General features: G+C 50.7%; 7 protein-coding genes across 7 annotated transcripts; 5 read left to right on the top strand and 2 right to left on the bottom strand.

Annotated features, from left to right (window-relative positions):
• Positions 1-236: 236 nt before the first annotated feature.
• On the top strand, positions 237-1,021 carry K444DRAFT_510875 (uncharacterized protein; the record flags this gene model as incomplete). Its single annotated transcript, XM_024873450.1, has 2 exons — positions 237-339; positions 390-1,021. Coding segments are annotated over 2 exons (735 nt in total), but the record flags the coding sequence as incomplete, so codon positions are not given.
• A 2,047-nt stretch (positions 1,022-3,068) lies between these two features.
• Positions 3,069-5,559, top strand: K444DRAFT_632788 (uncharacterized protein; the record flags this gene model as incomplete). Its single annotated transcript, XM_024883519.1, has 2 exons — positions 3,069-3,086; positions 3,142-5,559. 2 exons carry the CDS (start codon positions 3,069-3,071, stop codon positions 5,557-5,559), a joined length of 2,436 nt encoding a protein of 811 aa, XP_024733273.1.
• A 564-nt stretch (positions 5,560-6,123) lies between these two features.
• K444DRAFT_616197 (beta and beta-prime subunits of DNA dependent RNA-polymerase) lies at positions 6,124-10,507 on the bottom strand. Its single transcript, XM_024880880.1, has 5 exons — positions 10,403-10,507; positions 10,014-10,354; positions 9,571-9,966; positions 7,849-9,524; positions 6,124-7,422 (listed from the first exon to the last, which is right to left on the bottom strand). The coding sequence occupies exons 1-5, from the start codon at positions 10,484-10,486 to the stop codon at positions 6,278-6,280; spliced, it is 3,642 nt and encodes a 1,213-aa protein (XP_024733274.1). The 5' UTR covers positions 10,487-10,507; the 3' UTR covers positions 6,124-6,277.
• Positions 10,508-12,479: 1,972 nt separating this feature from the next.
• K444DRAFT_536386 (ARM repeat-containing protein) lies at positions 12,480-16,995 on the top strand (the record flags this gene model as incomplete). The annotated part of the gene is made up of 7 exons (XM_024875370.1): positions 12,480-12,734; positions 12,879-12,899; positions 13,050-13,507; positions 14,070-14,213; positions 14,524-14,728; positions 14,776-15,661; positions 15,710-16,995. 7 exons carry the CDS (start codon positions 12,480-12,482, stop codon positions 16,993-16,995), a joined length of 3,255 nt encoding a protein of 1,084 aa, XP_024733275.1.
• Positions 16,996-18,478: 1,483 nt separating this feature from the next.
• K444DRAFT_535954 (cytidine deaminase-like protein) lies at positions 18,479-20,331 on the top strand (the record flags this gene model as incomplete). The annotated part of the gene is made up of 4 exons (XM_024875333.1): positions 18,479-18,654; positions 18,753-18,883; positions 19,268-19,823; positions 20,046-20,331. 4 exons carry the CDS (start codon positions 18,479-18,481, stop codon positions 20,329-20,331), a joined length of 1,149 nt encoding a protein of 382 aa, XP_024733276.1.
• A 1,286-nt stretch (positions 20,332-21,617) lies between these two features.
• K444DRAFT_536348 (phosphate permease) lies at positions 21,618-23,599 on the top strand (the record flags this gene model as incomplete). The annotated part of the gene is made up of 6 exons (XM_024875367.1): positions 21,618-21,781; positions 21,829-22,175; positions 22,224-22,397; positions 22,452-22,821; positions 22,866-23,354; positions 23,404-23,599. 6 exons carry the CDS (start codon positions 21,618-21,620, stop codon positions 23,597-23,599), a joined length of 1,740 nt encoding a protein of 579 aa, XP_024733277.1.
• Positions 23,600-23,978: 379 nt separating this feature from the next.
• On the bottom strand, positions 23,979-24,761 carry K444DRAFT_666006 (uncharacterized protein; the record flags this gene model as incomplete). Its single annotated transcript, XM_024887151.1, has 3 exons — positions 23,979-24,158; positions 24,284-24,437; positions 24,485-24,761. The coding sequence occupies 3 exons, from the start codon at positions 24,759-24,761 to the stop codon at positions 24,035-24,037; spliced, it is 555 nt and encodes a 184-aa protein (XP_024733278.1). The 3' UTR covers positions 23,979-24,034.
• Between the last annotated feature and the right edge of the window lie 236 nt (positions 24,762-24,997).

The raw sequence follows: 24,997 nt of genomic DNA on the forward strand, positions 1-24,997 counted from the left end.
AGAGGTGAGCATTTCCTGTTGGCGCTCGCTTGGTCAAACCCATCAATTTGGGTGTCGGGAATGACTTTTACCTCGCCGGGTCGCAAAACTGTCTGGGAACGGAACAGGGCTGACCGTTGGATGTAGATAAAACCCGCGGCCTCTGAGGATCCCAACCGACGTGAGAGAATTGTTCCTGTGCGATTGAATAGTTTTAGAACAATTAGAAAATGGCCGCACCTCCTCCGCCGTCGACGGCGAGCATCTCGCGAGTCACCAAGGGCGGAAGAAAGCTCACATACTGCCTCACGGTCATTCAACAACCAGAGCGAGCCAGAGCATGTGGATCAGGAGCCAAATGTGAGTATTAACACAGTATCCCGTCGTGCTGCACTGCTGACATTGTCCAGCATCCGCTGATCGACGGCCTGTTGACCCACCTCCTGTTGTTGAACTTCGCATCTTCCAAGGAGAGGGCAAGGAGCAGGAAGACATCACATTCTCTTACAATGCCAACTTCTTCCTTTTTGCTACTCTGGAAGTGTCTCGTGTCATCGCACCTCATCGCGGCCTCCCACAACCACCGTCTCCTCAGGTCCCAGTCCTGACGGGAATGCCAGTCTCTGGAATGGCCTACCTTGATCGACCCACCGAGGCGGGCTACTTCATCTTCCCCGATCTTTCTGTTCGCCACGAGGGAAAGTATCGTCTTAGTTTCAACCTTTACGAGGAGACAAAGAAGCCGGCAGATGATGGCGATGCAGAATCCATGAACGATAGCAAGCCGAACATCATGACTGGCCCCAATGCCCCCGACTCGTCGTTTGACTGGCGATTGGAGGTCAAGTCGGCCCAGTTTACTGTCTTCAGTGCGAAGAAGTTCCCAGGTCTTGCCGAAAGTACAGTGCTGAGCCGGACTGTCGCCGAGCAAGGGTGCCGAGTCCGCATCCGACGTGATGTGCGTATGAGGAGACGGGAGGGCAAGTCCGGTGCGGATTTTGACGACGTCGCTGAGGACGATTATGCTCGTCCTGGCCGAGCTGCGGAACAGCCTCACGACCCATACAACAGAGAACGCTCGCACAGCGGGAGCCCCGACGGACGAGCCTATCCTGATCAGCAGCGCCGCCAGTCGGGAGAGTATCAACAAGGATACCCGCAGTATTCTCCTTCACCACTTCAAGGACATGCTCCTCCCCCTCCAGGAGGCCACTTGGGCTTCCTTGGCGGCCGCGATGGTCCCCAGCAATTTGGAGCACCACCATCTCATTATCATCAACCACCACCACCTCCTCCTCCCCCAGCGCCCCAGGCATACCAACCTGCTCCAAATGCCTACCCTCCACCAGCTCCAGCCCAATTCCGCGCGGCACCACCACCACCTCCTCCGCAGAGCAACCTCACATATGATATCAGACAGTATCCTCAGTCAGCACATCCAACAAATCCTCCACGGGACCCGCGTGAGATCGAGTACAGCAGGAGGGCGTCCAGCTCTTACCCTCCACAGGCTCCACACGGTAGCCAATTTCCAGCTGTCGACCTGGGGTACAACCGTGCTCCTTATCAGGGTTACGCTCCTCGCCCTCAAAGCCCTCATACTCCTGCCACCCTTCCACCGTTGCAATTACATCATGTTGAGTATGAGAGTCTCACTTCGCCACCTGGTCCTCTCTCCTCCGTGAACCGTATTGCTCCGCCTTTGCATAGTCCTAACTATGAACGGGCTCCTGAGCGTTCAAGCTCCTTCAGCCAGCCTACGACCCAACCGCTTCCTCCTCTTGCGGAGGCTACCCGAAATGGCAAGCGATCTTTTGACGCCGTGTTCAGCGCGGCATCAGCCGCAGCTACCCAACCCCTTTACAATGGCATGCGTCCGAGCAGCTCACACAACCAAGCGCAGGACGACGATGACGAGCTGGGGGATGTCAAGATGAGTTACAAGCGGGCCGATGGGACCGACTACACCCGGGAGCTTCCCACCCTCGACTAAATCTTGCATGCCTTCGCCTCGCAAATCTCTCCTTTTGGCGTTGGTCTTGTCTGGGAATTATTTTTGTGTTATACCAAATGGAGTCACGGCCGGCGTTTTCGCGTCTATTCGTCTCGTACATTTGGCACCTGTCAGCTCACCGCATATATGACAGCCGCCACCATTACCTTTTTTCCTCGGCTCAACACGACCTCCATACGAATTCGATTTCCTTCTGTGGCACGACCTCTGGGCGGCCTTTGTTCGAGTCTTTCTGCACCTTTCAGCTAAAAGCACACGTCACCTTATCGTTCATTTTCCACTAGAATTGGTGGAAGCACTGCTTTATCCTTTGGATCACAACACAACACCATTTCATATGTCACTCGAGTTTGGAGGGGTTCAGGATTGTTGGGACTGGGCTGGGGGCCATTCTGTAATTTAGGAGAGCATTAAGTAGGGATGGAGTCTAGATAGCCAACAGTGTGTGCTCGGTAGGATATGAATGTATGGATTCGATGATCATTTAATTTCTGGTGTGCATAATTCCTCGTGCAATGGCTGTGATGGAAGCAAACCCTGAGTTCTAACCTTAGTTCGTCATCAAAATTACGTGTGTAGTCACTTTTGTCTAGCAGTGTGTAATGAATGGACAGTAAAATCTAAAAGAACTTGTCTTACAGGGATAGTCGTCAAATTGAGCAAAATTCACCCGATCTTCCACCAGGCTTGAAATTCAGCTGCTTTGTCTGCGGCCAAAAATGGCACTTTTAATTTAAGGCTGAACGCCAGCCCGTTGACGCGCTTTAACGCGTTTGACAACACAGCGCCCGCCGCCGCAACGTCAGATGTCTTGGAACATCTCACCTGCATCACGCACAATTAAGGAGAACCAATTTGCTGAATTGAGAAGAAACGCCAACTATCCCAAGCGCCTTCCCTTCCGTAGGCAATAAATTCCCCTTCTCACCTCTTATCACCTTTCCATACCGATCTCTCTTCCGTTTCTTAGCTGGGTAATGTCAACATAAACAAACCACAAAATCGAAGCCGTACGCAACACCTGCCGATGCAGACCTACGGTTGAAGATCGAACGCTGCAGAGAAACCGTGGGAGATGGCAACCACGTACCAGGTCAGTCCACTTTCTCGGTTCCCTAGCATGGGATCCAGTACTGATCTCATACCAGCATCCCCGGGTGGGCTCGAGACCACCTTCTTTCGACGGACACCGTGAACAACACACGCTGCAATTCGAATCGAAAACCGGCACCAAGAGACTGTTCAGCAACCGCGAATCTAAGCTGCCTAACGAAAACGAAGACTATGGCGAGAATGCAAAGCACGAGGGTTCTGACGAAGTTCTTCATTCGGGAAAGCGACAACGTTCCAGTGGTTGGCCTCTGCCAGACACCAGTCCAAAAAATAATGGCCATTCCAGAAGCCCCCTACAAAATCGAAAGGCACCCAATTCTCCTTCCTCCCTCCGTCGACCGGTTTCACAAGCTCGCTCTTCCAAGTTCGTCGAAGGTAGCATGAATGATCGGATAAGCCAGAAGCCACCACCCACATATATTGGCACGGATGAGGAGCTCAGGTCGAAATTCGATTATGATGAACAGGAGGATGCACGTGGAAGAAAGCTGGCAAGACACCGAAAGTTCACAACCCGTGGCAATAACTCTCGGGCTGCTTCCGCGGTTGCGGACACAGAGGCGTCTCGCCATTCAAGTATATTTCGCTTTGGCAAGTCTTTGGCTGCCACCTTCAATCCAAACAATTGGAAGATCTGGTCGAAACAGCAATCACCGGTGGAAGATGAGGAAACTGCACATCTGCAAGCCTTGCGTGAGAGACAGCAGAAGGCGGAGCAGATGTACAAAGAGCTGAAGGAGGCTGGCCATTTCCGAGGTCGTAGCGTCGGTCCTCGTCAGCCTATCTCAGACCCAAGTCCCCTGCGTAGCAAGCATGATTCTGGTATCGAGTTTGCTGGCCATGATGCTGGCAGTCGTCGACTGAGTAGGGAGACGTCGAGAGAGGACAAGAGAAAAGGTCGAGTCTATCTCGAAGCCCCCAAAATCTTTTGTGATCGCCGTGACGAAAGTCCGGCCTCGAATGCTGGATCTCTGGCTCCCTCAATTGCCTCGACCCCCAAGCAGCCATTCCATTTCAAGAAGCCATCAATCTCGAGTATCAAGAAGGTTTTGGCAACTGAGAATGCTGCTGACGAAAATCAATATCAACGTCCTGTCCCTCGGGTCCCGTCACGGAAGGACATGCAAAAGCAGCAGAAGTTGGTCAAGCGGATTAGTGACTTGGAGGGCAAATTAGAAGCAGCTCGTCGTCAACTTGCCGAAGCATCGGAGGAGCCTCTTCCCGGTCAGCCACCATCCAAGATTGGCAGAGCACGATTTGTACCGGGGGCTCTTGCCTCTCTTCCATCTGAACGACTTTTGAGTGGCTATGTTGACTCCGATCCGAGCTTCAGCGACAATGAGAGTCATGTCGAGGTTGGCATGGCCGTTACTCTTGACGATGTGAGGGTCAAAGAAGAGGAGATTATGGTACCTAAGCACAAGGTTACAACATCACCATCATGGGTTGGAAAACCATTAACACAACCGGCAACACCACCACAAGATCGTGTCCTACCGACTGTGGAGCATGATGAGTCGGTTCAGGGAAAAGCTGTTTCTGACGTTGGTCAAACGGTTATCGAGACGGCTACCACCATCAGCGAACCATCCACAAAGGCATACGATCCAAATGATGGCGATTATGTTGAAGACGAATCCGATCGCGAAACAACCCCGAAGCCACAGCGAGCCAAGCCGGCAGCCGAGAAGACCCAAGCGAAGAAGACTCCCACTAAGAAGAGAAAGAGCACCTTCGAACGCCTGGCAGATGATGGTGGTGTATACAAGCCATCTCAAGATTCAGAGTCTGACCCAGAATCAGAGGTCAAGAAGTCAACGCCAAGAAAGAAAAACACAGATGATGCTCGACCACGGAAGTTGCAAAAGATTGTTCCGGATTCCGAAGAGTCTAAGCCCAGGATCTCCACGTCGAAGACAGTGACACCCGCCGGCTTAGGAGAGCTCAGTCACAACACCAGCTCAGCAAAAGCATCGACTTCTGCTCTTTCAGTACCAATGAAAGGAAATAGCCTAAAAGGAGGAAAGAAGCTCATTAGCCCTCCGCCCCCGGGTCAGAAGAGCAAGATCCCTCAAAAAGGAAAGCAATCCTTCTCGCCGCCTCCTTCATCTTCTTTCACAGGTCTAGACTACACGAAACCCTCTCAGGCCAGGCAATCAATAACCGCAGTCGGTAAACTCATCGGTAACGATGTAGCCTACAGCGCGGATCCCACCACCGATGACAGCGTTCCACCTATGCCCACAATGCCCAAGGCCATCCGCCTCCATAGCGGCCAAATAATCCAGACAACAGATGCCTCATTCGCAAGCAACAACTCCAAAACCTCCACGGCCTCCAAGACTTCATCTGGACCTACGAAATTGACCAAGCCGAGACCAGCACCCAAAGAGAGCAAGAGCAAGAAGCAAGAGGCTGATGACGATTTCCATTGGGATAGAGATACCTTTTAAGCATCCTGCATTTGAGACGGGGCGAGGAGCACATGAGGCATGAATACATGCATATTATGAATTATGACTGACGACACATTTCCTTTTTTTCATTTCACACAACATCGGCGGCGTTCTCCTTTCATATCACACGAGATTGCACCATACCGAGTTACGAAAACGAAGGGTTTTTGCGGTTTCTACGCAATTGAAATTGCGAGATGAGAAGACGGAAGAGAGGAAATCTTGTATTTCTCCTTCTGGCTTCTTTTCTTGCTTCATGACATGGCTTAGGAGGTTGGCATCATTCAGCAGCAACTCCATGCAGAGAAAGATAGCCTGCAACTTAAGCCAGCAGCTGGTTCAGAATGAGAAATGGGTTATACATGAGACGATGGACGCAACCTTTCTTCACTTTGCACTGCATTTTCCAGCGAGCGAGCGAGCATTTGGAGAACCTTCTTCTTTTTCTGACGTTTGATGGATGATTGAAAAGGGATGGATAATGGTAATGCCGCTTCTTTCGGTTGGTTTCTCGTAAATGGCCGGGAGGGTGGATAGTTTGCAGCAGACCTTTCTTTCTCTCCAAATCTTGACCTGACATCTTGCCGTGAACGTGATTCATGTGAGATTTTAAGATGTCTTTTATTCAGGCATCTCATCATACGCCATGGCTATGCACTCAACTCTAACAAAACGCCTCACATGCATCTCTCCCCATCTCTCACTTCTACCTGCCTTATCTTGGATGCGGAAACTCATCCTCAAGCTTCAGCCTCACGAGCACATTCATACTCAGCAACTCCTGTACTAGCAACTTCGCCGCGTACGGCATCGTCATCCGCGTCACGCCTCTCGTACTCTTACACGTCTGGCACCACCCCTGATATCCCATCAACCCACACACCTCGCAGATATCAACCTCGTGCGCATCACTGCTCAGCATCAACCGCTCCAGCAGCAGTTGACTCGCTCCATACGCAATCAGACAATCGCGCTCCATTTCTCCCAGACGCAGCCCACCCTCGCGGGAACGACCTTCGGTTGGTTGACGTGTGAGGATTGCTCTTGGGCCGCGGGCTCGAGAGTGCATCTTGTCTTGCACCATGTGCTTGAGCTTCTGGTAGTAGATGGGCCCGAAGAAGATGTATGCTGGCAGGGACTCGCCGGTGATGCCGCTGGTCAGGAAGTCCTTTCCGGAGTAGCTGAAGCCGTGCTTGATGAGGATGTCGCCCATGTCGTCGACGTTGCTCCCTCCGAATGCGGTTCCGTATTCCAGGGTCCCGTTGAGGACACCCGCTTTTCCGGAGAGGAGCTCGAGCATCTTGCCGACTGTCATGCGGGAGGGGAAACCGTGCGGGTTCATGATGATGTCTGGTGTGACGCCAGAGTCGGCGAAGGGCATGTCTTCTTGGTTGACGATGATGCCAACGACGCCTTTCTGTCCGTGGCGGGAGGAGAACTTGTCTCCCAGCTCGGGACGGCGGGTTTGCCTTGTTTGGACCTTTATGATCATTGCTTCCGCCTCGGTTTGGGAGACCAGGACTTTGTCGATGTAGGCGTGGTCTGGAGTTCGGTAGGTCGTCGGCGCAGGTTTGTGTTCATTTGTTCCATAGTCTGAACCAATCCCTGTTGAAGTTGTATTCAAGGGCATCTCCTTGTTTAAGAAGACCTGGCCTGAAATGACCTTCTCTCCTACCATTGCAAGACCATCGGGGCCGAGAATCGCATGCTTCGCGATGGGCATGCTTGGATTCTTGTCGTCCATTTGCCGGTCAGCAAGGCGGTCTTGAGATCTGTTGGGATACTTTCGTAGTTGTGTTGTATGCTTTCGAAAGACTTGGCATCGCCCGAAACCTCGATCGCAAGAAGCTTTGTTGAGAACTAGGCACCAAAAGGTTAGAATATGGACTGTTTCAAGAATTTATTAGACAATGTTGGTTAGTGATAGCTCCAAAAATGGTCCGTGGTGCCTAGGAGGAGCTCTGGGAGCTCAGAGCCACCTTTTCAAGGTGGATCTTGGAAACGTAGTGCCTAGTGAGGACTGCTTGAGATCCATAGGACTTATTGCAGACAGTACAGGTGTATTTCTTGGCTGCTAGGTTCTTTGAGGCAGTTCTAGCTCGCTTGATTGCAAACTTGAGTACGGGGATTCCCGCAGCTTTTGAGATATGGCTCTTCGATTTGAGGTGTCTGTTGTAATTTTCCTCGTTGGAAGAGTGCATTTTTGGGCCCGCGCAATTTTGGTGCAACCAAATGGCTCCCGACTCCATCTGTATTGACAAGATTAATAAAAAAAAAGTAACTAACCAAGAGCATCTTCAATATCGTATCCGGAATATGACATGACAGCAACTGTTGCATTTTGACCTGCTGGAAGCTTGTCGTAATGAATCAGCTCGATAGTCCGGGTCTTTACCATCGGTTGTTGAGGGTAGACCATGAGGTAAAGCAGAGTATCGATTCGGGAAAATTGATTATATGCAATAGCTCCAATAGCTTGCTTCCCCATTGCACATTGGTAGGTATTTCGGGGAGATTGATTGTGATGAGGGTATGGAATCAGGCCTGCAACGGCCCCTAAGATTGTAAAAGGTTCGATTTCGAGATGCGTCGTAGTCTCGTTGATTTCGTTTTCGTAAAGAGCAATGTTCGAATCGTTCTCTTCGTTGACATCAACATATTCGACGAGACCTCTGTAAAGAAAATCGTCAAAGTCCATGGTGCCCTTTCTTAGAGCCTCTAAATATCGTACCGAGACCTTGGACTTTTGATTCTCAACCACGATAAGTGGCCGGCAGATCCGTCCCTCATCCGTGGCAATATGTACTGCATTTGTATGGTGGTTGATGTAAATGCTCACGAACTCGGAGACACGGCCCATTCGTCTAAACTTCCGGAAAGAGTTTAGGAATCCTTTTGGCTGTCGTGTGAGGGCAAGGGGTGTGCCATTGACGAAAACGACGTAGGCGCCTTCTTCGTAGATCTCCTTCCCACTCATAGAAACGATGTCTTCTGCCCCAAGGACAAAGATCAACTTCTTTACAGGTTCCTCATCGTCATTTGTCGTGATATGGGTCATCAGGGCCAAATTCTTGACCAAACCACAAGCTTCACCTTCAGGGGTATCAGAAGGGCAGAGCATCCCAAATTGAGATGGCTGCAGAGCTCGGGGCCCACTGACTTTTCGAGTCTTTTCAAATTGACTGCTAATGCGAGTCATCATTCCGAGGGCACTGATATAGCTCAGTCTGCTGAGAACATGCGTGACGCCAGCTCTGTCCATCTTGAAACGCTTGACATTCCAGTTCCCCGTGGAGATCGCTCTTTGCATGCCCAGCGTGATGTAATTTCCATGAGATTGGATATGATTATAAGCATCAAATTGCATGGTCCGATTCGGCTTCTTCAAGACCTTGTCGATATTCATCTTAAGGTCAGCGTTGAATTTCTTAAACAAGTCCTCGAATAACAATGACAGCAGTTGTCCAGCCAGTTCTAGGCGTTTGTTACCAACGTAATCTCGATCGTCCACGAGTTTGGGATCATGCATCGCCATGAGGACTCTACGAACCATAAAGCAGATATAGAGTGCTTTTGGGCGGAAGTCCAATCCAGTGACTGGTACGTGGGTGATGATAATGTTGGCAAGGGCTTCCAGAGCGTCTCCTATGTGATTTCTGCGCTGGGGAGCGCCCTGACTCTTGTTCCGTGCACCCATTTTGACTCGAGCCCCAACGTATTCAAGAGCTTGGTGCTGAGAGAAGACGCCAAGTTTTGTGCTCTCCTCAAAGTTCACTGAGAACTCGTCCTGATATGTGCTGTCTGTTCCCGCCACAAGAAGCAGCATTTCGTGATCTGACTGTATCCCTAATGCTTTGAGTGCAATCACAATTGGCACTGGCTCTTGGAGGATGTTGTGCTGGAGGTAAATCCGTTCCTTCTTCATCAGCACATAACTCTTCGATTTGCGTTCGTGAGTAGAACTGCTAGATGTCAGAATGTGTTCGAGAATGGTATTAACACACATACCTCGTCACAGATGCAGAGACGATACCCTTTTTTACATCGGTCTCGACAATAACTCTGTTCTTGCTCAACTGCTCTTGAACCAGGATAACCTTCTCCGTACCGTTGACAATGAAATATCCACCCGGGTCAAGAGCACACTCATTCATATGTGCCATTTCCCGGTCATTCTTGCCTGCGAGTCGACATTTCGAGCTGCGAAGCATGATAGGAAGCCTTCCAATGGCAATATTCCTTCGGCTGATTATTTCCTTGCCTCGAACGTACTTTACATCCACCCGAATCGCAGCAGCATATGTCATATCGCGGAGACGGCATTCGTTGGGGGTAATTTCGTTCTGGGGCCTTCGATCGTCGTATTCGAGGCGTTCTGGAGATCCTACTCGGACGTCTGTGTACCTGGTGGGTTGTCAAAACAATCCTCGAAATGCAAGGTGTGGACGAACTCTAGGAAGAAATTCCCATCGACATCGCTCCCTACCCTCTTGTTGGCCTTCACAATTTCCTTGATCTCGTGCTCAATAAAGAAGTTGAAGGAGTCGATATGTTGCTTGACTAGTCCCTTGACCTTCAAAAATGCTGGTAGGAGGTTCCATTTGTCTTTGGCTGTGTCGATAGGATCAGTCAGACTTTTCCCAGCGTAGAATGGTTCCAGGAGTGCCGAAAATGAATCATCTTGCTTGAAGACATTGGGTTCTTCCTGGACTGAAACCCTCGTCTTGGTACGTTTGTGCTTCGCGGGGTCCGCAACGAGTGCTGGAGCTGGTGCTTCTGCTTGTGGTTCTGGCTGCAATAAAAGTTAATGCAGTTCCAGTCTGCATGGTAAGGCACTTGCATTCTTCTGAGCTGGAGGCTTCGAAGTCGAAGGTGAAGGCGCGACCTCAATGGGTCCCCCGACCTGCTTCTTCTTGGGAGGCATTTGCACAAAGCACAAAGTGGTATTATTAGATGTGACTGTCGAGCTCAAAATTTAACTTCACAAAAAACCCCTCGCTACCGAGTACCCCTGCTCGATCCAATCTTATCGCCTAGCGCGGAATGGAGTTCAACGTCCAGCGTTGGCGGGCTTTGTCTTTATTGTCAATACTCTCTCGTGCACGGAGTGCGGTTGAATTATTTCAGAATAATTCCTCACGCTGGTCAAGTCTGCAGCATCAGCCGTGAACAGCACGATGTTATAATACAGGCAGCTTCTCCCAGCTGGAGCAATTCTTCGGAACCAACCCCGCGAGTTGGCGCCCAGGGGCAAGCTAGTCGGACCTACCTCACTTGCGCCGATGTTTGCTCAGTTTGCACGCTAAAGAGCAGAAAAAGCGGCACTAATTATCAATGTGTCAGTCAAGCTGGACATTGAACGGAGACGGCTTTCACAGTTCCAGAACCTCATAGACAATAGGAGAAGGTAGACTTTGAGTGTACAATAAAGCAAAGGAACTTGCGGAGGGGAAGTATCTGAATCAGTCCAAGGCGACTTGAGACATTGAGAATTCAGCGCCGCTTTTTCAGTCCACCACGAGCAGTTCCTCTTCACCGCCAGTCTGAAAACTCCTCCTTCTCCAGATCCACCAATTTGCAGGAGGCGTTCACCAAAGACTCCGTAAATGAGCCATCACGAGCGGCCACCGGTCTGGGCTCGAGCCCCTGAATGATATGGCACGGTCGAGCATTTGCAATATTTTGTTGAACTGGCGGCATTTTCTGGACGGATTCGGTAGTGTGTTGCCGGAACTGCTCAACCAGCCCAGCCCCAGCTGGTTTTCTATTATCAATGTCATCGTACATTAACTCCAAGGTGCGTTATAACCCCATCTGCAGCTTGTGATCGGCCGCCTGGGAGATCCATCCCACCTCAAACGTGTATCATGTGATTCGTCAATCCAAGCCTGGCCATCTGGATCTGGAAGATCTCTCCCTTTTGCCTCCCTGCCTCTCGCCGCTTGCAGCAGGTGAGAATCATCCGTGGCTCAGGGAGGTATTTGCCAATGGTACGTTCGGAGAGTCAAATGTGCAACTCTTTGCTGTACCGCATCTTGATACAATCCGTAGACAAGCGCGGGCGTGGGAATCCCCTCCCTTAAGATCCCCAAGTTTCAGAGCATCGAGGCGCCTCCTGGCGAAGGGCGGGCGGCCCCACTCTTGAAGGGTTTGGCATGGGAAAAACGAGGAGTCGTTTTCAAGATCCAGTTGTCCTGTGTGCGAATAATATGCACTCAAGGCAGACTCGCCTGTGTCGCCTCATTATTATTGTCCCCGACCGCAGAGGAACATCGGTGAAGGGCTGGTGGAGGATGGAGTGGCCAATGAGAGTGGAAGGGTCGTTCGAACGGGCTTGTCGCTGCTGTTTTAAGGCCTGGAGCGGCTAAGTCCCCGTCCCGTACAACAGTCCGGCGTGCTCCTGGATGCTGGCTGCTGGCTGCTGTATGCTGCGTGGATCGCTAGACGGCCAGCTCACAGTGCCGACTCTTCTCTTTCCAGCACTCTCCTCCCCCGACCCCTCTTTCTTCTCTCCTCCACTGCTTGTAAAATATAAATGTATTTCTAGGTTTGGAGAGGCCCTTCGTGTTGATCTGTGCGGACGGAGGACTTGGATTCGGCCTAGCGAGCGAGCGCAACGCAGCCAAACTCGGCAGGCACGACTTCTCGAAAACGTCCCTGAATTGTGAATCTGAACCTCAGGTCCTCAGCCCTCTTGCTTGGACACCACATCTGCTTTGCGCGCCTGGGCTTCCAGGACGCACGCATCCACTCCTTTTTGGATATTTCAGGTATTTTCCCTTCTCCCTGTGCTGCTGGAGCTTCGGGGCGGCAAGCCATTCCTGCACGGTGGACCCCACCTTGAAGCCTTCTCCTCCGCGTGTGTTCTCCGGAAAAGAAGAAGAAGCTGACTGTCTGTAGTATTGTAGCACATAAAAATGGCGTATTCAAACAGTACAAGTGACCGGATGGACGAGTTGCGCTTTCGGAGCCAGCAATCCCCTCGAAACGATGCATCCTTACTCGGTCTCGTGTCTCCTCCTCGAAATGGCACGAGAGTCCAGCAGCCGTTGCAGCAAGATGGCCGAAATGGCCTTATGAGAAGATTCACCACGGATTCGGGGCGCGTGCCAACGATTGGATCATTAAATAGTCAGAGGGGTGGACAGGACTCTCAAGAATATGGCCCTTCGGTAGGCTCCCCTCGGCGCTATTGTCTAAATTTCCCATTGTCTCTTGATGACAACCCCACCAATCTTCCTATTTCTTTCCGTCGCCGAATCATTGTCGGATCTGTACAATAGCTTTGGCTCTTGCTAACTTGTAATCTTTCTCAGACGTTCCACAAAGTCCAACTTGTAAGCAATCTCCCTCTTTGAACTCCCCTCGTCGAAGCACCCGACCTCGATCGAGATCACCTCCGTATCTTCGTTCTCGTTCCCCCGCACACTCAGCCCTTGATCCTCTGTCATAAGATATTCTACAGCTTTGGCTTACACATTGAACAGCTAGAGAAGAAGAAACTCGAATACGAGAGATTGCGCGAGCAGAAGCGAAGATTCGAGGCCGAGATGCAATTGCTGGACCTACAGCAACGCCGTGAAGAACAAGAACTTGCTCAGATGCAAGAAGACCTCGGACGATCTAACAATACAAATACCGGCCATCAATCAGAACCAACAACTCCGCCCGAATACCGCGAATCAGCCTCGGGCTTCCCGTCTGTCTTCTCCAGACCGAACCGATACTCTACTTCAAGTCTTACATCTCCGCCCGGCCTTTACAACCGACCAGGTAGATCGGGCTCTCAACTTACTTCGCCACAATCCGGTATCATTCAGTCCAGACTCATGATGGATGACAAACTCCCGTCCAAGTCTGTCCCAGGCTCTCGACGAAACAGTGACGAGGACGAGAAGGAAGAGGCTGTCCGTCAAGATCCTACAAGCCACCGATCTACAAATGCGTAAGTTACATGTCTTTCTTGGCGGTACCGGCGCACTTTCGTGTTTTTTTCTTTGCAGCACCGGCGCACCTTTCCGTCCTAGGATGCTCTGAAAGTTCACGTCCAGCTTATCGGCGTTACCTCTGATGCTATGCATGCTGCTTTGTGATTCTTCTTGTAACAGCTACGTCATTCTTCGATCCACAAGCGGTTCGCTTTGAGTTGTGCTATTGCAGCCGTTCACCTCAGCACCGCTCGCTTTTCGATTTCCCCTTGTACCTTCAGCACTTCATACATTAGGCCCCTACTTCTATTTGCTAGTGCAAATACAGAATATTGGGCACTATCAGCTTGACGTCTTTGCCAGCCCAGTAGAAATTTTATGCAGTGCCGCGTGACTGGGCAGTCGCCAGTCGCTCCCCTTTTTTCCCGAGTTTCTTCCCCGCATTCTGGAACCAACCCAAACTCCACACAAAATCTTCTCCAACCAACAATTGCCCTTGTGCCTTACATTTTCTGCATTATCTTTATTTCCGAGCTTCTTCAGTGAAGACTACCCCGCTCTTCAAAATATTGGGACAAGCAGAAGTTGTGAGGTGTGTGATCGGTTTCGCCTCGCTTTGCAGAATATTCACCTCAACACCAGAGCCCATGTGATCACACCCCTTGTTCACACCTTGTCCCCTTCAGATCACTCAATATTCACCTATTCACCACAAGGCCAAGCGTCGGGGCCTAATTTTTTTCACTCCGAATTACGTCAAAGTCCTTCCCTCAACCTTCCACCTCAAAAAATTCTCAACCTCTTCTATCCCACTCCATCTCCACCACTTCTCCCACCAACACCTTGCTCTTGGATCCCACAACACATTCATTAGCTCTTGGGCTGTCATCTTGCACTCTTTGAGCAATTTTGCAGTCAAAATCGCGCTCGCGTCCTTACATCGCCTTTGCCAGCTTCCTACCATCCTTCAATTGTCTTGGATTGCATCGCATTTATCACCTTTGTCAGCTACTTGTCACTAACAATTCGACAGTCTCAACAGATACTCAATGCCAGTCACCAAGTCTCGCAACGGCATGCACGAAATGCTGTCCATGGACCCTTCAAACACCACTCGCTTTCTCTTTGGAGATGATGAGCAGGGCGCGACGTCTTCCGACAATGAATATCTGTCCATGAACACAACCGATGACAAGTTCCCAATTCTTGTTCGTCGTGAGGAGTACCCAGGTGGTTCTGTAAGTCTCTTAAATCCTTCTTGCATGAGAATCCTGCTGACCGCCAGACGCAACTTGCCGCTTCTCATGCTGGTCTTGACCTAGCTTCCCCTACCTCCGAAAGCAATGGCTGGGATGGTGCGTTTGCTAGCCACCGCCACTCCCAGTCTCAGCAAAGCAATCGCATGAGCAATGGGCAAGGCCAATACCAAGGACAAGGTCACGCAAACGGCTCCTCCTCTGCCTCCCAATCGAATGGACCAGAGTCCCCGATCAGCGTTCGTCAGCCACACCGCAACTCTTTGAGCGATCTCAATGGTGCTGGCATAAAGGTCTATGATGGCTCTTATGCCTCTCAAGATGGTGGTAGTCAGATTGCCTCCCCGCCTCACCACACCCAAGCTACTCCGCCAAAGCTGCAGTCATCCTACTCAGCAGGCGCCGTCCCGACGATGGGATCGACCTCCAATGGCATATCTAGTGTCAATTCCACCCCAAATTCTCATGCTCAGCAGCATTTGCACAACCACAATGCTAGTTTGGGTCGGATTCCACCAAATGCTATGAACAATAGGCTCAGCCGAGAGATGACCGCTACCGAAGGCACTAGTCTACGTGAGGCTCAGAATGGCGGCTACCAATCCATCCAGTCTGCCCTCCATGCCAGTGCGCCACCATTCGGACCTTCTTTGACTCAAGGCTTGTCCCAACCTCCTATCCCTTCACCGATCACATCTCCGGCCGCACAACAACCATACCCAGTTCCGGGCTATTACAACGGCTACAACATCAACATGCTGTCGATGGGTATGCAAAATATGCAGCTCGGACAGCCGATCTATTCCCAACACAACCCGTACGCAAACTATGGTGGCATGTACCCTCAAGCACCACCTCCCCTTCGTGACAGTCAGGCTCGTGTTATCCAACAGCGTCGCCAAAATGATGGAGAAGGTAAGTTTTGAGCTCTGGACTGGCCGATCTTTGCTGACCGATCTGTAGCTATGAACCGGTTCGCCAATATGCAGCTTGAGCAGCTCGGTGGTGAAATCTATGCTCTCTGCAAGGACCAACATGGATGCCGCTACTTGCAGAAGAAGCTCGAGGACCGTAACCCTGAGCAGGTTCACATGATCTGGCTTGAGACCAATCAACATGTCGTCGAGCTGATGACCGATCCCTTCGGAAATTACCTCTGCCAGAAGCTGCTCGAGTATTGCAACGATGAGGAGCGCACTGTCCTGATCCAGAACGCCTCTCATGATCTCGTCCGTATCGCTCTCAACCAGCACGGCACCAGAGCTTTGCAAAAGATGATCGAGTTCATCTCCACCCCTGGTCAAGTCCAAACCATCATCGATGCTCTTCGTTACAGAGTTGTCGAGCTCATCCAGGACTTGAACGGCAACCACGTCATCCAGAAGTGCCTCAACAAGCTGTCCCCCGTTGATGCTCAATTCATCTTTGATGCTGTTGGCACCAACTGCATTGATGTCGGAACTCACCGTCATGGTTGCTGTGTCCTGCAGCGTTGCATTGACCACGCTTCTGGTGATCAAAAGGCTTGGCTCATTCGACAAATCTCTGACAATGCCTATGTCCTGGTTCAAGATCCTTTCGGAAACTACGTCGTCCAGTACATCCTCGATCTCAACGAGCCGGTCTTCACCGAGCCTTTGGTCATGATGTTCCAGCACCGAGTTGCTCAGCTCTCGAAGCAAAAGTTCAGCTCGAACGTTATCGAGAAGTGCCTTCGTTGCGCTCAGGAGCCTTCAAAGGATATGTTGATCGAGGAGATGTTGCAGCCCGCCGAACTTGATCGTCTCCTCCGTGATTCCTTCGCCAATTATGTCATCCAGACTGCCCTCGACTATGCCAATCCTCAAATGAAGGTCCGTCTTATTGAGGCTATTCGTCCATATTTGCCTGCTATTCGCACCACTCCCTATGGCCGCCGAATTCAAGCAAAGATTCAAGGCAACGAGACTCGCAGCGGCTCTTCCAGCGGCCAAGCAACTCCGGGCGAGGTCGAGGGAAACCAAGCAACTATTCGTCACCAGCGTGGTCTCTCCAACGTCTCTGCCAACAGCTTCGCCAGCCCAGTTGGTGCATATACGAACGGCTATACTGGTGCCGCCACTACTCCCAATGGCATTCCGATTGCTACTCGTCCATCCCAACAGTCTGGAGCCTTCCCATCCTCCGATCGCCTTACCTCTTCCAATACTCAGCAACCTTTCCCTTACACCTACGGTAGGGGTGCTAGCCAAGGCGGCAACTGGTTGTAGCTCGACACTTCGTAACGACGACACGATCTTACGATTGTAATGGTACGAGGCACGATCAACTTTCAGGTCTTTGAATCCACGATCCTCTTTCACATGCTCTTGGTCTTTCGAGATCTACTTGTGCGTATTGATTGGGAAGTTTCGCAAATTCGACGACTGTTTTCACATATGATTTTCACGGCCCTTTGTTGTTACACTACATCCGGAGGTTTGCTTCACCGCAAGCCATATTTCGCATTCGATCGACGCATGCATCTAGAACGCTTCTCAGATGCCCCTTGTACAATAGCGACCCGGTCACAAAAGATCTCGGCACGATTCGAATGGCAATTTCTTCAGCGCAGGGTACAATACGAGCGACTGCGCAGCTCGATCTGTACCTGTACCTGGGGCGGCAACACCATAGACCCTTTTCCTTGATATGTTTCCTCTTTCGGTGATATTTCGATGTCCACGGGTTTTTCCTTTTCATAAGCATTGCGCAGACATTTTGTGTTCACACACTTCTGCCATTTTCACTTCTTCCCGCCAACGCTTCGCCAACACCCGGATTCTAGAGGTTATTTCGTCAATCGTGGCTGAACGCAAGGCACCTTTGTATCTCCCCCTTTTCTTTGCGCCAAAAACATGTGTCTCATTCGGATGGGTGGCACATAAGTCAGTGGATCGGTTCCGGATTTTCCTTGCCTGCCGTTGAGCTTGCTTCGGCATTTTCTTCATATGGCAGGATATCACCGGCTGTGACATAAATTCATTATTACGTTTCTTTTCGGAACATGCACTCTAGGTCTCAGGGAGGAAACTGCTTTTGCAGATGACAACTTGTAACTAGATTTCAATGACCAAAAGAACTGGAAAAATGCCCTTGACCTTGAATCGTGACGTGAAGCGGGTCGAATTGCTGGCCAAGTTAGATGACGCTGGGAATTCTAAAGACGGGTACGAGTGGATAGTCCGTGGTAACTGCTCCTAAACAACCCCTTCAAGTGTCTGAAGCATTCCAGGGCAGAAAACTTTCTCAGTAATCAAACTTCTGGTCCATTCATGACGTAAGTTCTCATGCAACGCGGTTGAGGTGATGAGACGGAAGCAAGTTATGATTTGAAGTTTGATTTTCAATGGCCAGAAAGACAATTGGCCAATGGAGAGTGATTTTAAATTTTCTCAGTTCATTTGAAACAACTCAAAGTCTTGCAGTTGGTCAGCTGTGCAGGATCAGAAAGGTCAACGGCTGAATAGGGGCTTGTCACGTGAAAACGGATTAAACGAGGCCTCGGCTAAACCTCGGCTGGGATCAACTTCAAATAATTTCTTCGAATTCGGCCCCCTTCTCTGAATAACAACATCTGATGAGCTGGGTTGTCTTGACTTCCAATAGCCATGAACATATGATTACAAGCTCGACACACTCGATGACGTTCCGAGGATTTTGGGAAGTGAGAAGAGATTAATGCGAGAGCCAGACGTTGAGACCCGCGATGAGATGACTCGAGAGACGAAGGGCAAGGAAACTTGCACCAATGCGAAAGCAGTCCCTGACGCAACCCCGAAAGGTATCTTGGTCCCACTGAAAACGACATTGGAGACAAGGGCGAGGGGTTCTCTTCTCGATGTTTACGTCACGAGTGTTCCTGTCAAGCAGGCAAGTGGGGCTTTGGAGTGAGTGATTTTCTGCCATTCTATTGCCTTCTGGTGGTGTTTGGAAGGGGGTTAGGAAACCTTCGGGCGTGGAGATGCTAAATCGGGTGTTTGGATAGGGTTATAAGAAGACTTTTACCCGGTGATGGCGGTGTGGATCTTCAACATTTGAGAAGATTTGCAAAAGCTAGGGATGTACCGGATGCCGTGAGGGAGGCGTTTGAGAGGGCGCGAGTGGAAGTACTTGGAGGTTGTGGAGAGACCACTTCTACAGAATCTGGCTCCACTCAAGGGCGGCAGGTGGATAATTCAAATTTCTCGAACTCTTTGGATGCATCGGGACATGGCGTTTGTGCTGTTGAGGTCGGGAAAGTTATGCCTGGTGGCATGAACTTTGCGTCGAGTGAGTCGATTTTAGTTCAGGAGAGTTCAAGTACAGCTTTGGAAGATCTGGGATCGAGGGGTGTGTCGGATGCTTCTCTCTCAGCTCAAGGACAAGAGATGATTGCTTCGGATGCGCCAAAGTCGGAAAGTGCTGCTCCTTCCGCTCAATCCAAGCCCAAGGGCGGTCCTGATGCTGCTGCTGCTTCGATCCCGACTTCGGCCAATCCAAGAATCAAAACGGGCAATGTAGCAACCGAGCTCTTGTTGATTGTCGGATCAACAAACGCTATATCTTCCGCAGTGGTGGCCGAAGAGCTTTCTGTTATTGTCAATGACGCTGTCATCTTCTCAATCCAAGTCCCTCGACTGGCACCCACTTCCCAAGAGCAAGCCACTCTCTGGTCTTCACAATACTGGCCTACGGTATACAAGAAGAGCAACCCTTTTGGGCCTCATCCAAGCATAGTGTCGCGGACAGAGCAGGAGATTCATGGCGAGGTCGGGAAGTGGATGGATCTTGCTTCTGAAGTTGCTCGTCAAGCAGATGGGACGGGCTCCGGAGAAACAGTTGGGGTTGTGATCGTGGAGAGGAAAAATGGTATCGGCCATCCAGTTGCAGTTGCAGGAGATGCTCGGTGGGTGGGCTGGCCTTCTAAAGGGGCAGGAAACGTCACTGCCCATGCTGCGCTGAGAGCCATTGCCATGGTTGCTGATGGGGTGAAAGCAACCAGCGAATCAGCGCAGACTTTCAACGCCGTGTCAGCCTCGGTCACCCAGCCCGAATTCAAGGCTGATCCTGCGGACCAGTGCATTTGCAATGGTTCAACCTCGATTATGCAGCTCGAAACTGAGAAGATTGCTGCAGAACAAGCGACCAAAGCTGGGGTCGAATCAAGCCCACCGGACTCACAAAAAGTCATCTCGGACACAAAACCTAACACGGACGTTACGTTCATGTATGCCGGGCAAGAAAAACAAGTGGGTGTAGGCAATATTTTCCAGGACAAGGCCGTTCTGGATACAGAGAGGGACCACTTTGACCTATCGGGCACAGTAGCTGGGTACCTATGCCACGACCTCGAAATATACTGCACTCACGAACCGTGTGTAATGTGCTCTATGGCCATTTTACACTCGAGATTTGGAAAGGTAATTTTCCAGTACCGGATGCCGAAGACCGGAGGGATGTGTGCGGATGGTGATCTCGGCCATGGTCTTTTCTGGCGGAAGGAGCTGAACTGGACACTACTTGCTTGGCAATGGATCAGATCAAGCAATGGCCAGAGCTTTGAGCTCGCAGATTTTCATGCGTAGCAAGACACAAGCTATTCGCTGGAAGCTTATTTGAGCGGGATGGAAGGTCTTGGTTGAGTGCGGCTTGCATGATAAATCCTTGGCTTTTCTGGGCAAGTTTCTCTTCACATCGTTGACGGTTAGATTCGCATAAGACGCAGAATCACGTTCCTCACGAAGCCCCTGGATTTGGTAGGTATCGAGCTGACTACCTAATGCTTCATAACCTTTGGATCTGCCGATGAATTGGAGCTGAGTCTTCTTCCAAGGAATTTCCCCAAGTCAGATAGCGGGACAGAGGCAAGAGCAAAAATTCGTTCATCTAGCTCTGCTGTTCACGAGAGCATCTCGTGAGAAGTTTGGAATCAAAATGTCGTCCTCTCTCAAGGGGAGCTGGGGAAACGTGCTTCACTTTTTGCACCAAACCCCACCTCTGCGGTGACGAGAGACACTTTAGAGACATGGCCAAGAGACATGGCCAAGAGACATGGCCAAGAGACAATTATCAAGCCCAGCGCCATCACCATCCTCAGGCGTCCTGATTGGACACGAACCTCCTTTGAGGCTTAATCTTCTTCGATTTGTTCCGTGGGCTTGCGGGCTTGGCAAAGCACGGGATTGTCAGTCCCTCCATCAAGGCTGCATTTCAGTCCCAATATGGATCAAACGCGCCAAAGACTTTGTAGCATTGAATGGACTCGAGGGAGACGGATGCAACTGATGCTGCAAAATGTCCACAGACTCGACGTCGTCCAGCGCATCCCGGTCGTGGGGTGATTCAAAGAGGCAAGATTGCACATGCACAAAGTCGTCTCAAGCCTCGCCCCACAGCTATCGCGAAATGTGTACCGAATGACGGGACTGCGGGATGCACCCTTGCTTGACCTGCACGCTCTGAAGTGCAAACACGTGTTTGATATCCTGCCTGCTACTGGCTGAACGCTAACAGCCTCCGGTTCAGCCTCGCCAGCCTCGCCACGCCACGCCTGCAGCTCATGCCCTCAACACGACAGGGTACGTTTCTGGGCCCCGGTCTGCTACTTGCCCAATCTCTTCAGAAAGTAGTCCATATTTATCAACTGGGTCTCGAGTCGGGGCAGCCACGCGATAGAATGTCTTGCTGTTAAGCGCAGATTCAGTGCAAGAAGTCAGAGTTGAGAACGCCGCCATGAAGAGTTCTCTAGGACTCCACAACGCCAGAGGGCGTAAATACCGGTCGTCGCCCTCGTTCGTCTTGGGAACTTCAAGCTCACGTTATCGACACTTCGACTATATCATTTTCTGGGAGCCTCAACCCCGGAGCAAGAATGTCCGAACCCATTGTTGCTGCCGCCTCGGCACCGGTCCTTCACAAGACCGCCGGAGGTAATTCTGCTTACCACAACTTCAACAACGACTTTGCCCACGTCCAAGACCCCAATGAGCGTCGCCGTCTGGCTCTTGCCGAGATTGACAAGGCACCATTCGGATGGTAAGGTGCTTGCCAAGGTCTTGTCTGGCAGTGCTAAGCTTTCACAGGTACCATGTCAGAGCTTGTGTTGTCGCAGGCGTTGGATTCTTCACTGACTCCTACGACATTTTCGCCGTCGGTCTGCTCACCACCATGTTGGGCATAGTTTACTGGCCCAAGAAGGGCTCCATGCCAACCAACTCTGATACCGCCATCAAGGTTGCCACCAGTGGCGGAACCATTGTTGGTCAACTCGGATTTGGTGCTCTTGCCGATATCGTTGGACGGAAGCGCATGTACGGATTGGAACTCATCGTTATCATCTTTGCCACCCTCGCTCAATCATTGACCTCAAACTCCCCCTCAGTTAACATTGTGGGTGTCATTATCTTCTGGCGTGTGATCATGGGTATTGGTGAGTTTCCCGGGAGAGCGTGCCTCCCCAATGGCTAATACTTTCCAGGAATTGGTGGCGACTACCCCCTCTCTTCCATTATCACGTCCGAGTTCGCTACCACCAAATGGAGAGGCGCCATGATGGGAGCTGTCTTTGCCATGCAAGGCTTGGGTCAGTTAGGTGCCGCTGTTATCATGATCATCGTCACTGCCGGCTTCAAGGAATCTCTGTTGACTTCTAGTAAGTAATTCAGAGGAAGGCACTCTGGGTCACACTACTGAATCATTGTTACAGAGACCTATGCCAATTGCCAGGGTGTCTGCGGTGTCGCTGTTGACAAGATGTGGAGAACACTCATCGGGTTCGGTGCCGTCCCGGCCTGCATTGCCCTCTACTACCGATTGACCATCCCCGAGACTCCTCGTTATACCTTCGATGTTGCTCGTGATGTGGAGAAGGCTGGCGACGATGTTGCGGCCTATATGGCAGGAAAGGCATCGGGTGACTCCGTCGACGAAGTTGCTCGTGCTAAGGGCCGCATTGCTGGAGAGGAGGTCATGACTGTACCCAAGGCCAGTTTCAAGGACTTCATCTCCTACTACTCCAAGTGGAAGAATGGAAAGATTCTTCTTGGCACGGCCGGTTCCTGGTTCTTGCTTGATGTGTAAGTTATCCCCTCAGCTTGCTGCATCCACGCTGACAAATCAGTGCCTATTATGGTGTCTCCCTTAACACCCCCATTATCCTTCAGACTATCGGCTTCAGCGGTGGACCTACCGTGTACAAGCAGTTGATGAACACCGCTGTCGGTAACTTGATCGTCGTCTTGGCTGGTGCCATCCCCGGTTACTGGGTCTCAGTCGCTACCATCGATGTCTTTGGCCGTAAGCCAGTTCAGTTCATGGGCTTCATCATCCTGACCATCCTCTTCTGCGTCTTCGGCTTCGCATACACCAAGCTTTCTGGTCACGGTCTTCTCGCTATCTACGTTCTCGCCCAATTCTTCTTCAACTTTGGCCCCAACACAACAACCTTCATCGTTCCCGGAGAATGCTTCCCTACCAGATACAGATCGACCTCCCATGGTTTCTCTGCCGCCTCTGGCAAGCTGGGTGCTGTCATTGCTCAAGCCGCCATCGCTCCTCTCCGAACCCGGGGTGCCAAGAAGGGTGCCACCGGCCGTGCCGCTTCCCCATGGTAAGTCATTCTGCCCCAAGTTAGCGTGACTCTACTGACGTGAACATAGGTTGCCCCACGTTCTCGAGATCTTTGCCCTTTTCATGTTCTTGGGTATCTTCACCACCATGTGCATCCCAGAAACCGCACGAAAGACCCTCGAGGAGCTTGCTGGCGAAGATGAAAGCCACGATGTTCATGACGAAGAGACCGACGTCCGCGAAATCTCAAAGGAGCCAGCGGTCGAGGAGAAGATTGCCGCTTAGAGACTTGATGGCGAGACTGACGAGACTGCACGGCATTTAATCATTTCCTTCTTTCTCGTGCCTGATAATGAATAACACTTTGTATTACCTATAGATTGGAGACAGAAGAGAAGGTAATTAACGAAGTCCAATATATCTTCTTGTCTCGGCATCCTTTTATCTGACTTTTGTTTGAAGTGTGAACAAACCGAGTCGGTTGTACGGGTCGGTTTTGGATCATTCAGGTGATCCAATTTCAGGGGCTCGCTTATTCTCACGTGATCTCTCCGAATGCTTCGACTGCTATTTGGGGCCTAGACAAGGCTTTTTCTAGGCCCTTGCACTCGCTATGGTATAAAGCGACGATTAAGGGAGAGAAGGTTGTTCAAATCTAGCTGTTGACCGCTAGCAGATTGACTTCAACCAAATCTTGGCCCTTCAATAGTGCCGACCCTTTCAAACATTATCCTTAATCTTCTGCCCAGCCGGCATCGTGTCCTTGAATGACTGTCTCTCTCCCAGCTTATTCAAGTATCTTTTCAGATCCGGATATCTTGTTCCCCAAGGATACTCCGGAAATCTGACATCAACATATCCACAAACACTTCCCGCCGCAACATCAAAACCAAACCTCCCACCAATAATAAAATCATTTTCACCAACCTACGCAACAATAAAATTAAACCCTCCATCGATTTTCCTCACCTGCCGTGCCTTGCACTCTGCGCTCTGCGCCGCTTCTGCTCTCTGCTTCTCAAAGAATAGTAAACAAGAGCATCACACATCCCATCTGCAACGACCTCCACCTTCTTTGCGAAGAGCCTCTCGTGTATATCTTGAGAGAGCATTGGGGTCCTCCCTGGAAATTTAGCCTCGATGTACTCAAGTACGTAATGGGATTCGTACACGAGGCGCCAGGTTCTAGGATGAGCACTGTGTGTTTCTCAATGGGGCTGTATTGAGGTATGGAGGTTGTGCTGTCCCATGGAACTTCGGTGATTGATTCGAAGGGGGTGTCTTTCTCTTCAAGGACTATGCGAACTTTCCCGGCATATGGCTTCTTGGTAGAAGACTTCGAATCAGTTGATACCCCGGCTTCAGTGTTGTGCATCCTCAGACGTGTGTGCGACTTGTGTTCTTCCCAATTACTTGCCGATGGAGTTGCACTGAGGAGTTTGAGCATTGTGCTTCATTGTCCCTTGTTTTTCGGCACTTTATAACCTATCACGGTAGATAAAGAGAGACATTTTGTTACAACGAGGCGAGATTTTGTTCAGCCTTGCATACGTCACGCTAATACCCCGCTGATTGGCGAGGCACGAATTCGGGTAGGGTTCACGGCTTTTCCCTCGATCGACGTAGCAGAAATAATGCTGATGACTGGCAACGTGAAAAACTCTGAGGTATAATCACGTGCAG

The sequence above is a fragment of the Hyaloscypha bicolor genome, assembly GCF_002865645.1.
Source record: "Hyaloscypha bicolor E unplaced genomic scaffold K444scaffold_118, whole genome shotgun sequence".
NCBI classification, from domain to species: domain Eukaryota; kingdom Fungi; phylum Ascomycota; class Leotiomycetes; order Helotiales; family Hyaloscyphaceae; genus Hyaloscypha; species Hyaloscypha bicolor.